Source organism: Seriola lalandi, unplaced genomic scaffold, assembly GCF_002814215.2.
Source record: "Seriola lalandi dorsalis isolate HSWRI2012SDOR001 ecotype SW California unplaced genomic scaffold, Sedor1 jcf7180002054313, whole genome shotgun sequence".
In the NCBI taxonomy this organism is placed as follows: Eukaryota; Metazoa; Chordata; class Actinopteri; order Carangiformes; family Carangidae; genus Seriola; species Seriola lalandi.
In genome coordinates this window covers 590945-607206 of record NW_019524866.1, presented here as the reverse complement: position 1 = coordinate 607206, position 16262 = coordinate 590945, and the positions used below count along the sequence as shown (strand labels likewise).

Genomic DNA, 16262 nt, shown 5'->3' with positions numbered 1-16262 from the left:
AAAGCCTGTCTTCTATAAAATGTCTTTTTTTGAGAGATTACATTCACTTCAAACATTTTTCCCAATCCAGGGATTTTTCAGACATTTTTTGCTGAGAATGAGATGAAAATCGATACCGCTCTCATATCTGTCCATTTAATATGCAGCTACAATCAGCAGCCAGTTATCTCAGCATAAACACGGGAAGAAAAGGGGGAAATAGCGAGCCTCTGTCCAAAGATAACAAAATCTGCCTACCGGCACCTTTAAAGTTAACTAATTAACATGTTACCAGACCACTGACTTCATATATTCACCTGACAGATATAAGAGTGGTATCATAATATCATCTAGCTCTCGGCAGGAGTGCAATTTTCAGAAAATGCACAATTATTCCTTTAAGTCAATACGATTTGAGGTCTGGGTAATTTTTATGTCTGTCTTTTCCTGTTTCTGCTACGCTAATATTTTGAGCAGCTCAACTGGATGTCAGTCAGTCTTATTCTACCAGGTTGGTCTCATGACACTAAGAGTAATGTGGTGTCAGTCTTATCTGGAGTCTGAACTTTTGGGAATTTATAAAAAAAAGCTTACCTGTGCAACAGATGACCCTGGTAGAGACAGACTCTGTCAATATGTGCCCGCTAACATTAAAGATGATTCCTATTAATCCCATTCAAAGCACTGTCTTTGATGAAACAGAGTGACACTTGTGTCCTGCTGACAAACTGTATAGAGAAAATGTCATGACTGGGATCCAGCTAAGCCTTACATAATACTCTGTTAAATGTCAGATTTCTTCCAATCATCCACCTGAACAAAATTTAATGACTAAGCTGTTGATGGTAAAACAAGGCCTGGTCTTGTCAATCCCTCCTCTCCCTCTTTCTCAAGTCACAGACAGAGAGGTACAAAAGGTTTGGTCCCAACTGCTTCAGGAATCATGTAGAAAATATACATTCAAACTTCTGAAGAAAACAAACTGGAAGAGTAGAAAATACTGAAATACTGGCAGGATAAAAGAAAGCAGCAAGAGAAAGAGGGACTGAGGAAAAGAAAGCTATGTAGAGGGAACAGATCGGAGAGCTGAATGAATCAAAAGATGCTTTTGTGAGAAAGTTCTTCAGAGTAACATACAGCCTGGTATGTTAACGCAATGCACTTTTGTCAGAAGCATGTTGGATTTTATCATCGAAGAAAAATCCAAAACCTCTCATATATTTACAGAGTTTTTCCCTTACATTGTATTTGTTTGTGTGTGCTCACACATGTTTGTGTGTGTGACTATGTGTGTGTGACTATGTGTGTGTGACTATGTGTGTGTGTGTAGATACTGTGTATATGTGCCCTTGAAAGCCTCTGTTTAGCCCGTACAGGCTTAGGAGTCTTACCTCATCAGCTCTCATTTTGTCATTAACTCTCATCAACACACTCACACTCACACACACATGCTCACGCTCACACACACACAGACATACGCACACACGCACACACACACACACACACACACACACACACACACACACACAAAAGCTCATAATCTCTAATTAGTTGATAGCCATGTTACCTTAAGGCCACTACCCAAACCTAAATGATACGTAGCTCCAGACCTTCGAGAATGATTTCTGGCTTTACAGACACCAAAACACTGCAAAGTTATAGTGACCATTTTTGCAGTTCTTCACATTTTCACTTGTGAGAGACAGCACTAAGAAAATACGACGTGGGCAAGCTTCTTACACTTGCATCTCACTGCGAACATGTAAACATAAACACAGCTTGGTGCATTCACCAACCAGCCCTCTATGACTCCTTCACTTCAGCTTTTTACTCCACACAGGGACAAATGGATTTCATTCTATCCATCCTCTTTTCTCGTTATGACCTGTTGCTTTTGAGTGCTCCTCTTCACTTCTGCGGTTTCTTAACTTGTCATCTCTGCCTCACAGTGAGGACGAGCTCTGGCTGTAGTTTCTGAGTGTGAGTCTGCTATACCTGGGCGAAGGGGGAGAAGGTGGTGGATGGGACGGGACTGGGGGGAGACACAGATCTGTCTCTGATACAGGTGAGCCACTGCTGGATGCCAGAGAGTCACGGAAGGGTGACGGCGGAGTCAAAGCAATAAGCTCCTCTTCCAACTCCGCCCTCCTCAGAGGGGAATCGGTGAGGCAGGTCATCAGGCCTCCTCGCATGGGGGAGAGAGAGGGGGAGGTCTGGGGGTGAGGAGGCGGCAGGGGGTAAGGTGAATGAGGGATAGGGTGAGCGAGGCAGCCACCCCGGCCCCCCAAGCTGGACTCGACAGGTGGGAGGGGCTGGACATCAGCGTAGGTGGTGAGGGTCGGGGGCATCGGAAGCTCACGGGGTAACAGATAGGGGTCAGTGGGGTGCGGAGAAGGAGGTGTGTGTTTGTGTGTGTGTGAGTGAGTCGGAGAGGACGACAGCATCATGCTGTTGAGCTCGGTGATGTTGGCGGTGAAGCGGTTTACCACACAGCTGATCTGATCCATCAGTGAACTCTGGGCCTGTCCTGGGTGATCGTCCACAGTGACCAAACGACCATCACTCCCAGCCACAACAGAGCCACTGCTGGCACGACCACAACTGCTGCCGCTGCCGCCGCTGCAAATGCTGCTCGGGTACTTTGGTATGCCAGTCATCTGAGGCTCCTCCCCTAAACATGCCCCTAGTCTCTGGCTGACCGTGCTGATTGGAGAAGGTGTCTGTGGCCGGTACGTGATTGAGTAGCGCTCCTCTGCTTCCGAGAGCTCGTACAGGGTCTTGTCTGTGCCAGTGTCCGGATGACTGGGCAGAGAGGACATGGACGGGAGGGACGGCAGAGGAATATGTGGGGGCAGGTCACCCCCTCCGCAGTAACGGTCCTCAGAGGTTTTGGAGAAGGGCTTGATGACTGCAGTCTGATTGTTCTCCTTTTTCTTGATGTGGAAGGAAAGCCGCTGCCACAGGTGGTTGCCACGTGAACTGCTGCGCTCCGTCTGTGCCCAAGATACTGATTTACCGTTGGAGCTGGAGGACAGGAAGGAAATGGCAGGAAAGAGAGACAAAAAGAAGGGGTTGTTTTTAGTGCTTGGAGGCAGATTTACCATTTAATCCGCAGTTCATTACTTTTTACTCATTTCAAAGTGGAAGGACAAATTTAATAGTTTTTTGTCTAAAACAAACATTTCTGATGAAAGATTTTAATCACTTTTTCTTAACGTTTAATTTAGATACAACATACAGTGAATTTTTGTTTTGCTTGGTTGATTATCACCATCTCTAGGTCCAAACTTAAGTTTGACAAGAGGAACTTCTTCCAAGTGCAGATCACATTTATCACATCAGATGATGTTTCAAATATAGATGAGATATTTCTTATCAGACCAGTAATGTTACTGCAATTATGAACTTGTAGTTTGAAAAATAATACTTGTATATATATACTTGTTTTGATAATTAATGGGAATTTATTATGCTGTTGATTATGATTGCAAGTCTATCTTGATAGGTTATTTAGGTATTAAATGATATTTTTTTAAGCAAAGAAACATCTTTTGTAGAGCAAATCTAAAGGCAGCAGTGATGCGCATTATGAGGTAAAACTGCAACAGAAACAAAACAACACATGGAAAAACCTTTACATAAAATGTGCATGTTCTACATTAGTTCTAATTTATCATCTTAGATGACTAATGTCATTTAATAGATACAAACATATTCAAATGGAGTCTTGACTTAACTACATAAAAATCAGCCGGACTTCATATGCTGATCTCATTACAATTAATTTTCTGTTCTATTTTTTCCCGCCAGTATGTTCTTCATTTTTCTTTGTCAGGTTCTCTCTTCCTCTCTATTTCTTCTCCTTTCTTACCATTTCTTCCACTTTTCTCTGCTTCACATCTGTCACAGTGCTCTGTCCCCTGCCTCCTCCCTGCTTTTCTTCCTCTCATCCTTTTGTCAGGTTAATTAGTGTGATTAATCTTTAGTGGAACTTCTGATTAAACCTCACACCACCGTGGCCAGGGGTGAAAAGAACTTAAATCACCCTGGAGACACACACATACACATACTCACATCCACACATATGCACACACAAGACATGCCCACACACTCACACACAGGTATCCATATGCTGCATATGTCGACCTGCACCTCGACATGCACACTGATGCTTGTTTGATCCCATGGGAGGAGACTCTTACAGAAGGCTTTGGAGCGAGGTGGGACCAAGCCAGACTTGCATCTGCATCGTATCCAGCTCTGAGGATGAGTTTAATGACTGGTGAAGGTAAATCAAGCACTCTTCAGTAGTTCAAACATTTGGCTCAAACATCAATCACATATTACTTTCTTTTAAATATTTCTTCTTTTTCCCCCGTGGTCTGCCGGCTTCATGTCTGTCTACGTCTGTTCAGACTACACAATGACAGCATCTCAAAGGCAACAGCTTCCAGCCCTGCACTGAGGAGATAGACAGCCCTGCCAATTACCACCACCCACAGAGGGAGATAGGACCAAAAGAGATGGAGAGGGGAAGAGAGGAATAAAAGAAACAAAGATGGAAACACTCCTGACATTTCTCATAAGAGTGTGATTGAAATCTTGCTTGCCAAGCGGGGTGAGCTGGACCAACCTGCTGACAAACGAAAACATGTTCTTGTCTTTTTTATCCCTTTTTATTCTGAGCAAGTGGCTGTGCGTCACTCCCTTTGTGTCCTTTGATCGGTTCCTTGTCACAGTAGATGACTTGCGGATGGCCTTAAGCTGGGCGTGAAAGCTATTATGTGTCTCCTTTTCACACTATTCCTTTAGCATTGTCCAGTCTTTCTTTTCCGTCACTTCTGCTCATCATCTCACTCCGTCCATTCCCTCCATCTGTTTTTTTCCCCTCAGTCTTCTCCTTACCTTCCCTTCATCAGTTCATTCCCATCTCTCTCCTTTGCCATGTCTCCATTAGGCAATTGTCTGCAGTTCATGTTAGGGTCAGGAGAACAGTCAGGCAGACTCAGGGGAGCTCAGAGAATCAATCTCTCAGAGAGATGAACACACACACACACACACACACACACACACACACACACACACACACACACACACACACACAAACATACACGCACCATGAATAGTCTCAGAGTGGTGCCATTAAAGAAATGGTGCCTTGGACTGTAACTGAGGAGTAACCTGGCATTAACCTGACCAAGAATTCTCTAGTGTATTCACACACACACACACACACACACACACAGATGTACCTGAGTGTCTCTCCAGTAGAGCCTCTGCGTTTCCACAGGTTAACCAGACTAGACGAACGGCTGGCAGCTGAGGACGATTTGCCGTCGCCCACGTGCATGCGGACCACTGTGCTCGTGGTAAAGGCACTGCGCACGTTACGCTCTGGTTTGGCTAAAATGATGTACACCTGATATAAAATAAAACACAAAACATCTTATTTAACCATGGCCAAAGAACTTTTTAAAAAAAAGAGAGAACTGCTTAATTGAATCATGTTTAGAGAGAGCAAAGATCTACAGCACCGTGCCAGTATTTGCAGACGCTGTCCGTCTTATTTTAATAATAATAATCCTTTTTCAAGGAGTGCTAAAGGCTTTCATTACATAAATGTAGAACTCTATTAAAAAGACAATTCTCAAAAGAGGCAGCTGCTAATTGTTTTTATTGATTTTGTTTGCATTTCTGCTGTTGATTGAACCAAACCTTCTCCTTGAAGCTCTGTGAATATCTATCTTTGAGTGTATGAATAGGAGAAACCACGATACGTGATTACATTTTAAATGGGTTTTTCACTTCAATGAGGGCATGTGGTGAAAATTTTATTTCAAGTTTATAATTATTTATTCAAAAACTCAACATTCACTTTGAATTGCATGTTGTTTACTCGAGTTCTGTCTGTGCATTACTGCTCTCCATGGTCACAAGCAAGAAATATTGTGTTGTGCTTTATAATAGCATTTAAGTTTTCAAATATCAAAACAAATTATGCTACAAAACACAACTGAAAACAGTAAACTAATACACCAAAAAACACCAGTGCTTCTTTCTTAGGTCTGAGTGTTACAATAAATATTCGTAAATAGGGGCTGAACTGCTCCCAGATATAGGATATCCGATATCCAAACATCCTGGAGTGTACTTTTGCACTCATAACTTAAGACCCCATACAAAAGACTGGAGTCATCTGATTGCATGGTTAAGCGTGCGCTAATAGTGAGAGTTGATTGGTAATGTAGCATGAAGTATCAGTACTGTCACTATGGTTACCTGCGGGCTAATATACCTTGCTCACTGATGATTGCAACCACAGTATGTTTGAGGTTTCATAAAATAGGGGGCCTACACGATTAATGGACGCCCGACAAGCCGCCAAACAAAAGGATTTGTGGCGGCTTGAAACAGACACTCAATGTTTAGGTAGGAAATATATAGATCAAAGCAGAGCTTTTTTTTTTTTGGGTTAAGTCTTACCTTGGGTACGAACATGCAGCACAGAGCCACAGTGGCACTGAGGCTGACACTGAAGCACATGGTGATAATTTTGTAGTTGGAACCAAAGTAGATGGGCACAAAGGCCAGCCAGATAATACAGGTGGTGTACATGGTAAAGGCAATGTACTTAGCCTCGTTGAAATTTGCTGGGACGTTGCGGGTCTTGGAGAGAGAGAGAGAGAGGGAAACAAAGTGAGAGAAAAAGACAAGTGTGAGCAAATATTTAAGTATTTTCTATAGTGTTGCTTTCACAGTCATAATTTTGATGCTAACCTCACCATTGTGTAAAAGAGAATTAGCTGAAAGATGGGATCATAACCTTACACCACCAGAGTTCTATTGCTTTGCTTTGCTGCTGTGTTCATAAACACGGTCAATTTATTCGCTTGAAGTGCAGTGCATTTGAGATTTTCTCTCTTTACGATTCTGCTCTCACACTCTACAGAAAATGGATGTCTGCAGGCTACCGATAATCAAACATTGACTTTCTAATGTGTTTGTTGCCATAAAATTTCATTCACTGCTGTTGAAAGGTTGTAGACCAGCAATACACACACAGTGGTGTCATCATTGCTTTTGCCATTATGTCTGTGTTACATTTCTCACATAAATCAACCATCGTTGTAGGACATGTATTGAACATAGAACAAATTGGACATTTAGTATGAGTACACATGTTCGTTAACATAGTAACCTATGACTCCTACTACATGTCCCCTTAGAGCTCAATTTATATTTCTTATCCTGTGAAGATTTGTGACCACTTTTAATCAGCATATTCAATTCGAAACTGTACAATAATTACAAACACCTTCAGCGAGTACCTTGAAGGCATAGAAGGTGCAGCTGAGGATGAGCAGGCCATTGTACCCCAGCGGGGCAACCACACCCAGGTTAGTGGTGTTGCAAATGAGGTTGACCTGGCGGATACTGGGGTAGTCATGGATCACCTGTAGAGACACAAGAGACAACATGACATGCCAATGATACAAGGCTTGACAAGGCTTTTGCTACAAGAATCGTTTTCCTTGTTTTTTCAAGAAAAGTGGGAATGCTGGCGACAGAGAGAGACCTGGGAGGCAGTGCAAATAAACAAACTGACATTTTGATTCATTACAGTCAAGTTCAAATGGCCAATATTTTAAATTTGGTGGCAAGGACCTGAAAGCTAACTCAGCCTTAAAGCAGGATTGTTTGGCAGCCACTGAGAACTGTACTGTTTTGGATAAAGGCAACAAAAATACTGTAGCAGAGCTGCAAACAGGACAACACCTGTTTATCCACTCATTAATCTATTATTGTATGTGCCAAACGGTCTTAAAACTATTTCTGATGTAACAGAAACTTTTTTTTTTTTTCCTGATTCAACTCATTCTTCTTCATGTCTCTGTCTCTGTTAATTTGTCTGCTCTTAAATCTCTCAATGAGCTACCCTCCCACTCACAATGAAAGACAGACACGGCTTACCTCAGGTGGCTCCATGAGGAAGAGAGCCACGATGATGCCCAGCTGCAGCAGTATGAGGAGGAAGGCAATGATGAGCTGAGCGCAGGCAGACATGAAGCGAGGTTTCTTTGTACAGATTTTCTTCTTGCTGCCTGCCAGGATACGAGCGATCCGGTTTGTCTGGGATGAGATTGCAAAAAACCATGAGGATATTTTAATAGACTATATACTGAACATACTGTATCTACTATATACTCTGGCCATCTGCTTTCTGTACTTCCACACTGCTGCCACTGGCTGCCTTTTTGGAGGCATATTAGTGTGAAACTATTCAGTAGAAGAAGAAAAAAAAAAATTGCACACAGGAGTCAAACTCCAGTGCTATAAACTCTAAAGTAATTTCTTATGGGAACACTATTGCAATTCCCTGCCACTGTTTAGTCCAACCTGGCTGTAATTCAGCGCTCATTCCCCAAATCCCATTGGACAGGGGTATGATAGACCTATGCCCTGGCTTTTGATTTTATGGTAGCCACATGCCCTCACTCTATCCGATAAAAAAAGGGTTTATAATCAGTATCAGGGGACAATGACCCATATATTTTCCTGTTTCACAGCAGTCCACTCCGCTCTGCTTCCACCCGCCCATTTCCATCCTTTAGCCCTACACCTCTCACGCTTGCTGCGGCCTATATCTCATGATATAGGCTGCAGCGAATTCTTAATTCAGTCCTTACCTTGGTGACAAGCGCAGAGTAGCTCATGGCAGGTGACAGGCCTATTCCCAGTCGCTGGAGGTAGCAGTGGATGACATGGGGTTTGGCTATGAGGCTGAAGGTACACAGGTAACCCAGGCAGATCCCTGCTAATATTATGTAGCACAGCTCCCTACTGGAAGATTTCACTACTGGGGTGTCCCGGAACCTGAAGACAGACACGGACAAACAATCACGCACATAAACATAGACATGGAAGTGAAGTCAGACATACAGTAATAACACACTCAGGAAAACAGTGACTAAGAAAAGAGTAGATATGTGAGAAGGGTGTGTGTGTGGTGTATCTCTAGTCTGGTATTGTCTCCAGTTCTCTTCAGTTCATATATTTTCTGAGATTAGAGATTCTTACCTGATGAAGACTGCGGTGACAAAGAACGTGGCCATTAGACCGAGGCAGGCAAAGACCACAGCAGCTATGGGTTCAGGGTCTCCCCACCGCAGGTACTCAACTGGGATTGGGTCACAGCCTGGGGATATGAAATGGATTTATTTGAAGTGTGTGAACTGAACAATACAAAGTGAACTTAAGGTAAGACCTACATACTTATTTCAACATTTAACCGTATGTTTATCTGCATTCTTTGCATTCTCTCTCTTTCACTCTCTTTTGTTTCTCTCACACCCTTTTTAAAAGCTTTGACCCACATCTGGCGCAGGTGAAACGTCTGTGTACAGCATTTGTCCTGATGTCCATCAACCTGGTCAGGATTGGTTGGACCTGCATGTCTCCAGGTGGGAAAGTCTCAACAATTAAGTGACTGACCAGCACTACATGCAGCCCAAAGCCTGCATCTTGTGTAAATATATTACCTAAACAAGGTAATATTGTGGGTCAGGATAGATGTGTGTGTGAAAATATGAGTGACACAGCTGAATTTGTTTATTTAGCTGCCATCAATTCGTTTGCAATCCATTAATGAAACATGAATATTTGGCGAATTACTCAACATGGCTCCTTCATTATCCAGTGTTGCTCACCACTGTAAGTCAAGATTTCACTTTTTCTCTCGTAGACCTTTCTCTGCTATTTCGCCGTGTCTATTCTTCATTTCCCCCCGTTTGATCTGTTTCCTGTCACCCTCTTTTTCTTTGTACTACTCATCCATCACTCTGTCCCTCTCTTTATTTCCATAACATCCCCCCTATCTCTCTTCATCCTCACCCCTCCCACCTTTCTCCCTAATTCTCTCCCTCCCTCCCTCCATCTCTGTCTTCCTTCTAGGCAAGGAAATAATGTGTAATAAATTAAAGAGACAGTTCTAATTATGATCCATCTTAACGCTTGCCGAAATTATGCGGCTGGTTGGTCTAGACATACCAGAGCAGCAGGTGCACAGGTAGAGTCTTTCTAAAACTTTGTCACTGCACATCGTCGCTTTCTTGCTTTGTTTGTCTTCCTTTCTCTCTCTTTCCACTTTGCTTTCTTTTCCTCTCTCTTTCTCTCTTGCTCTTACTGTTTCTCTCACTCTCAGACACACACATGCTCACACACACCTGTTTGTACAGTACTGCAAACCACAGAGAGAGGGGAAGAGACAGAACAGTCATTAAAAAAGACTTAAGTAATTTAATGACTTTGTCTTTAACATGGTCAATAAAGCTTATTAAATCAGTGATGTGGTTAGGTCTAGGGCTGTCAACAACAACCTAATTGCTGAATGGGAGCCGTGGGGACTGTAACAAACAGACAGAAAATCAGTCAGGCAGAAGCATTCTGCAGAGGATGTGACTCACTTGCAGGCTTATATCCCTGAAGTGCCAATTCAGTTAAAGCTGGATAAAGTTTATATAAATCATAAACTAAAACATCAAATCATGCAACAGAATAATCAGACAAGGACTACAGTAACTGTTCTGTCTAGCCATTAGGGGTGAGGACCACCCATTCGGGAAAATGTGCGATGGGAGTTAAGTGAGGAACTTGCTGAGAATTTAGCTCCAATTAATCCTGCCCACATAAATCTAGATGTTGGGGCTGAAAATCCCAGATCAGTGTTTTTTCTCATGGGTGTGATCTCAGAGCAGTCTAAAAGCATCTGCAACGTCGGCAAATTAATACTTAATTAGTTAAAAAAAACCTGCAGGAAATTGTACCAAGTTTGACCCTAAGCCAAACTGGTGCATTATGGGGAGGGGGACCGTTTGGAAGGTTCAGTCACTGTAAAGTTTTAAGGCAAACTCCTTCAAACATTCTTAGAATCACACTGTGGAACTTTACCCATCAGTGGAGAGGCTCAAATCCCAAAGCTAATCCTCCCTTCTCACTTTTTTCTGCTCCTTTCACTCTCCCTGGTTGCTGCTTCTGTCAGAGCCTCTACTCATCTCCATCTCTCTACCTCTATCTTCCAACCTCACTTTCACCATCTCTTTATGTTTCCAAATCACTTTTCTACTGCTTTTCCACTTTCCTTGTTTTAGCTCTATTGTTGTCTCCTAAACTCTCCCATTGCCTTCTATGATTTTCACTCCCACTTTACCTCTGGTCCCTGCCAGCTGAGACCTTGTTCTATCCTCTCTATTCCCTCTTCCTCTTTATGTCTCTCTCTCTTCATCTCTCGCACTCTTTCTCTCCTTTCTTTTGGCCTGAGGGAGAGAGATCAAAATGTCTGCTGGAAGAACAGGGCAAGCAGTTTGTTTACACCTCATTATTACTGTTTCCATATAGCCCCGCTGGGGGACACGCAGCACTTATTGTTGATGAAATGAATCACATACACGTACTCACACACGTGAACATGCACAGATGAACACACACACACACACACATACAGTTAACAAGTTTCACATTGGTAACCCCAATCGCGCTTTCAATCCTCTATCTCCCCCAACTTTCTTTTTGTCGTTTCCTCATTGGTTTTCTCCCTGTTTTCGGTTAAGGATGCTTCTGTCTCTGGCAGAGAAGCACCCTCTGAATTTTCAGCAGGGCTCAATTCATGTTTTAATCATTGAGCTTGGTGAGGAGCTAGCAAGCTTTATAATGAGCAGCTGAAAGCATAACAAGGCAATATCCAACCGCTTTGGACGCAATGGAGGGGAAATAAATTTTCATTGCAACTGAAATGTATTTGCATTGAACGCTGCTCTTGATGCAGAATAATTAAGACATCGGTGACCATGTTAGTAACAAATTAAAGGGATGAGAGAGAGGGAGGTGAAGGGAGGGAGGGGGGGGGTGAAACAGAGGGATCATCTCTGAAGTTTCTCTCTCTAATGTAACTGGTGCAGGACTTACTTTGAATTAATAATGCTGTAATAATAATGGTACACTGTATCAGGCAAAAAACAACTAATTCATTCCACAAGACTCACTTATTCTCTGAATCTGCACAGATACATGTACACACACTGCGTACAGTTTCCACCAAATAACATTGAAACTACTGCATTGATATAACAGGATTTTTATGCAGCATGGTAAAATGCTGTAGTTCCATCGTGCTCATTGCAGCATTTCTGCTCAAGTATTTTCCAAGTGTAGTGGAAATGTCTCTGAGATTGCAGTAAAAAGTTAAGAATAAACATGTGCCAACACACAAACATACAGAGACTGACCTGTGAGGTCATCAGTAGGCCAGGAGCCCAGTTCACAGGCTCGGCAGGTGTACTCGTCGAACACAAACTCATTCTCTTTGCAGGGAGTGCATGTCCAGCAGCAGCTCACCTCACCTTTACGGATAACCTAAAAGGGACAGAATGTACACCTACTGTGTTTGCCTGCACCTTTTTGTACATGCTTGAAAATGACCTATGAACCCAACTCATTCAGAATTTAACTGGCCTATGATTAGTTTAAAAGCTGTGAAAATGTAGAATCTTTTACACAGATGAAAATGTGTCATGTGTCATGTGCTTTCTACTTTGTTAGGATTCACAACATTGCCTGTAACGTCCTTTTTAATTATCACTATTATACAGCATGTAAATATTTGAAAAACACTTCATTTAACCAGACATTTTATCTGTCTTACCTTGATCTGTCCTTTGTCACAGGGCTCACTACAGACTGACTTGATCATTGTGTCTTTGTTGGGCCAGATTTCGTCATCGTCTATTTTCAAGCCTCTGTTGTCCCAACTGCCAACATTAATGTAGTCATAGTAGTCCTTCCCCATCTTTTTGAAGTTCATTATTTCATACCTGTACATAAAAATCACACATACATTGAAACACACATGCGATACATGGTCATGTCACAAAATACTTGTTGTAGGCACCGCTTGTCTATCGCTTTTGCAAAGGGTGTTACTGACATCTGTGTTCAGTTACAGCTCTTACCTGCCAGGTGAGTCTCCATTCTCATCAAATAAGATTCCCTCCCCTGACACGCCTGTGAAGTTGGTTTTCATCAGGAAGTCCAGCAGTGTAGCACCATCTATAGGTCGCATGGCATCACATAGGCCCTTAAAATACATCAACAGCCATGTCATATAAAACAAAAACGTCCTGACCCACACCAGAAAAGAAACACCAGAATTTTTGTGTGTGCACAAGTAACTTTGGAAATGCTGGTCAACGGTCATCCTGTTGATAAAAGTTTAAAAAAATATTCCTTCAGTTAAACCTCAGCTTGAGGAAAATGAAGTATACTTAAAAAATGATGATTTTACTATGAAACTAACATAATACATAAACTTTAAGCAATCAAGACGTCAGCAAACACTGTGTCTTATCCCTCCTAGTGAGATGGAAATTGAAACCCTGCAGTGTAGCAGGTAGTTTTCTGTCCCATATCGGCCCTATTCAGGCCAAACACCGTAACATATTTACACAAAGTGAACCGTTGAGTCAGAACTGAACCACTGTGTCTAAAATATTACATTTCACTTTACACATCTGCAGCAATTAATTTTCATGTCATTACCATAAAGTTAAAGGAAATATGAGCCAAAGTCTGTAAGATTCTGACTCAGAAAATACAGAATAAAATACAGATTTTTACTTTAAATTGTTCCAGTTTTGTACTGTTCTATCTGAATTTCTCAATTCATACATAATCTTCATGTATTTGCATCAGTAAAATGCAAGTCAAAACTGGGACCCATGGAAACAAGGTCTACTGTAACATGGCAGCAATCTGCCCATCTGGCACCTTCTTTTTGTTGCACCATCCCCAGTCTCCACCCCTTCATCCCCCTCTTTTATCTCCTCTAGTTGTAGTGTCCCCCCATTCATCCATCAGAGCAGCACCTACCTGATAGCCTGGGCAGAGTGCCCGTTGCATATTATGCAGGCCATATGCCATTGAGTAGATGGCATTAATGACAAACCCCATCTTGGTGTCCTGTGCATACTGCTGCCGAAGCGACTCCCGCTCTGCAGAGGAAGGGGGGTAGAGTCGGAGGGAAGGGAGAGAGGATGGAAAGAGTAAGTCAGGTATATCAGAGTAACTCTTAATTTCACATTTCCCTTCTAATTTTATGAAACAACGTGTGGTTCCTTTTTTTTCCTAACATCAAAGACCGCTCTCTTTCCTCTCATGTCTTCTCATCGGCCACTTCCCACCTCCACATCTCATTTCTTTGTGTCTCTTTCTGTGTGCTGTTCATTTGTATTTCACGTCCCATTTCATCAGAATACATGAGACATGACTCCCTTTGATGCAGCTCTCACACAGCGTTTTGCCTATGAATGGAGGGAACGAAACAGAGAGGGAAGAATGGTGGGAGACGAATTCAAAGAAATAAAGGGAGGGTGCACTTACAGCCACGAGGGATATCTTCCGATGAACAGGAAAGGTGTGTGTATCCATATGCTATGTGTGTAGGTGTGTGGGTGTTCAGCTAGTCTGTTTGTATGTTATGTGAGTGTAACTTATTTGCATTAATACTGGCCATTATGAAAGCCTGTCAATAAAGGCAGATTGATACTGTAGCCTGTTATGTTAATGAAAAACAATGCAGGCCCTCGCTCTCTCTCTCTCTCTCTCTGATGGTTGTGGCCAACACAAAAATACAGTACAACTGTGCTAAACAAACCTGTTGTAACTAACAATCCCTCAGCATGAAATAAAATGATGTTTACGTGCTTGCCCATGTATGTTTATTTGTCTCTGTACTCACTGCTACAGGTGCGGTTGTACTTGCTGCTCTCCTGCGGGTGGCCTTTAAGTCGACAGTGAAAACGATGCTGCCAGAACTCTGGAAACCAGGGGTTCCTGAGGTTGTTTTCGGGGCGAAGTTTAAGGTAGTACTCGTCAAACCATTTCACATCAGCCGACTGGAGCTTGATGGTGATACCGCCAGCTGCTTCCCTAACGAAACCATCTGTCACGTCATACCTGTCTGCCCATCCATCACTGCAAAAAAAAACAAAAAAAAAACACAAGGAAAGACAAGCAACCCATTAATTTACAAGTGAGAATGAAAAAACATGGTCCTGTTTTTCACAATCAAAACAAAACTTGCTTCATTTCTTCTGAATATGTGGTTGAATCATTTGATCATTCCAAAATGTTTCTGCTGATTATGCTGCACGGGCTGTTTGGAGAAGTTAACTGGGCATTTTCTTCTTCTCAAACTTCAATAATTTGAGAGAAGACTGAGATCCAATATTATAAATGGAGATTCTAATAACACAGTGTTTACTCAAGGACGTTCTGGCTCAGTGTTATGGACACATGGTCGTCATTTTGTCTTGCAGAACATCACACACCAGAAAAGAGCAAGAAAGGGAAACACAAGAAAGTATAGGGTGGTGCACATATAGGGAGGAACTCCACTGTTGGGACTGTGATGAACAATTAAAATATTTAAGTATTTCAGTTTAGTTTCTGTCTGTGTTAATGTGTTAATCTAAATTAACTGAAACCAACTCTGAGCTTCCATCAACACCCCAAATAAGCAACACCGCAGGAGAGAGTTCCGGTAAGACCCACGGGCACAGTATGTGTTGTGGCCTGTTAGCAGCTGGTATAGCCATACTGTTTAGTGTTAAGTCATTTCCATAGACATAGCAACAAATCATTTCTCCAGTACTATCTGTGCCATGACACTCAGAGAATGTGGACAGCAGGCATTACACCAGCGGCCAAGTCTTACATCTCATCGGGTCTCCATTAAGGTGAAAATGTCTAATATCTTACAGGAAAGGGAGCATCTCAAGGGTGTGCTGACTGGTTATAGAAAGAGTTTAATTAGCCATCTGGGGCCATGGATCTTTTTATGGGGCCAGCCCCTATAGGATTTAATACTGATAGTCGAAATAATCAACTTGATTAGCTGAGCATGTGGAGAACATGCAAATTATAATGTGCAGCATATGCAAACACGAAAGAGCCAGCCTTTAGAGCTCATTAGAGAGCTACGCTTTCTTCACAGAGCTGGAGTTACAATACACAACTATATAGTTGCTTTGTGTGTATGGGTGTGCATGTGTGTGTGAGTGTGTGTGGGTGTGGGTGTGTGTGTGTGTGTGTGTGTGTGTGCAGTGAACAGCTAACATGCCTGTTATTGGGTGAAATTAAATGTTTGGGTTGAGAGGTGAAGCGCAGGGGCACCAATATGTCGCAATAACAAATAAACCCTATTTCATACACACATACCTGTATCACACATA

General features: G+C 42.4%; 1 protein-coding gene and 1 long non-coding RNA gene across 2 annotated transcripts; both read right to left on the bottom strand.

Annotated features, from left to right (window-relative positions):
* Nucleotides 1-1922: 1922 nt before the first annotated feature.
* grm5b (glutamate receptor, metabotropic 5b) lies at nucleotides 1923-12820 on the bottom strand. Its single transcript, XM_023406624.2, has 9 exons — nucleotides 12677-12820; nucleotides 12261-12387; nucleotides 9058-9175; nucleotides 8667-8853; nucleotides 7951-8109; nucleotides 7308-7433; nucleotides 6463-6645; nucleotides 5232-5398; nucleotides 1923-3003 (listed from the first exon to the last, which is right to left on the bottom strand). The coding sequence occupies exons 1-9, from the start codon at nucleotides 12818-12820 to the stop codon at nucleotides 1923-1925; spliced, it is 2292 nt and encodes a 763-aa protein (XP_023262392.2).
* Nucleotides 12821-12997: 177 nt separating this feature from the next.
* LOC147819106 (uncharacterized) lies at nucleotides 12998-14865 on the bottom strand. Its single transcript, XR_015437264.1, has 3 exons — nucleotides 14768-14865; nucleotides 13900-14021; nucleotides 12998-13108 (listed from the first exon to the last, which is right to left on the bottom strand). It is a non-coding gene; the product is annotated as an uncharacterized LOC147819106 (long non-coding RNA).
* Nucleotides 14866-16262: the final 1397 nt, after the last annotated feature.

Bases quoted from the DNA above. Each gene is read 5' to 3' on its own strand.
- grm5b (XM_023406624.2), bottom strand. From the start codon at position 12,820: ATGGGGAAGGACTACTATGACTACATTAATGTTGGCAGTTGGGACAAC. The intron at 8,854-9,057 runs GTAAGAATCTCT...GTCTGTCTTCAG, and splicing joins GTCACCGCAGTCTTCATCAG to GTTCCGGGACACCCCAGTAG. The intron at 3,004-5,231 runs GTACATCTGTGT...CCTGTCCTCCAG, and splicing joins TCTACTGGAGAGACACTCAG to CTCCAACGGTAAATCAGTAT.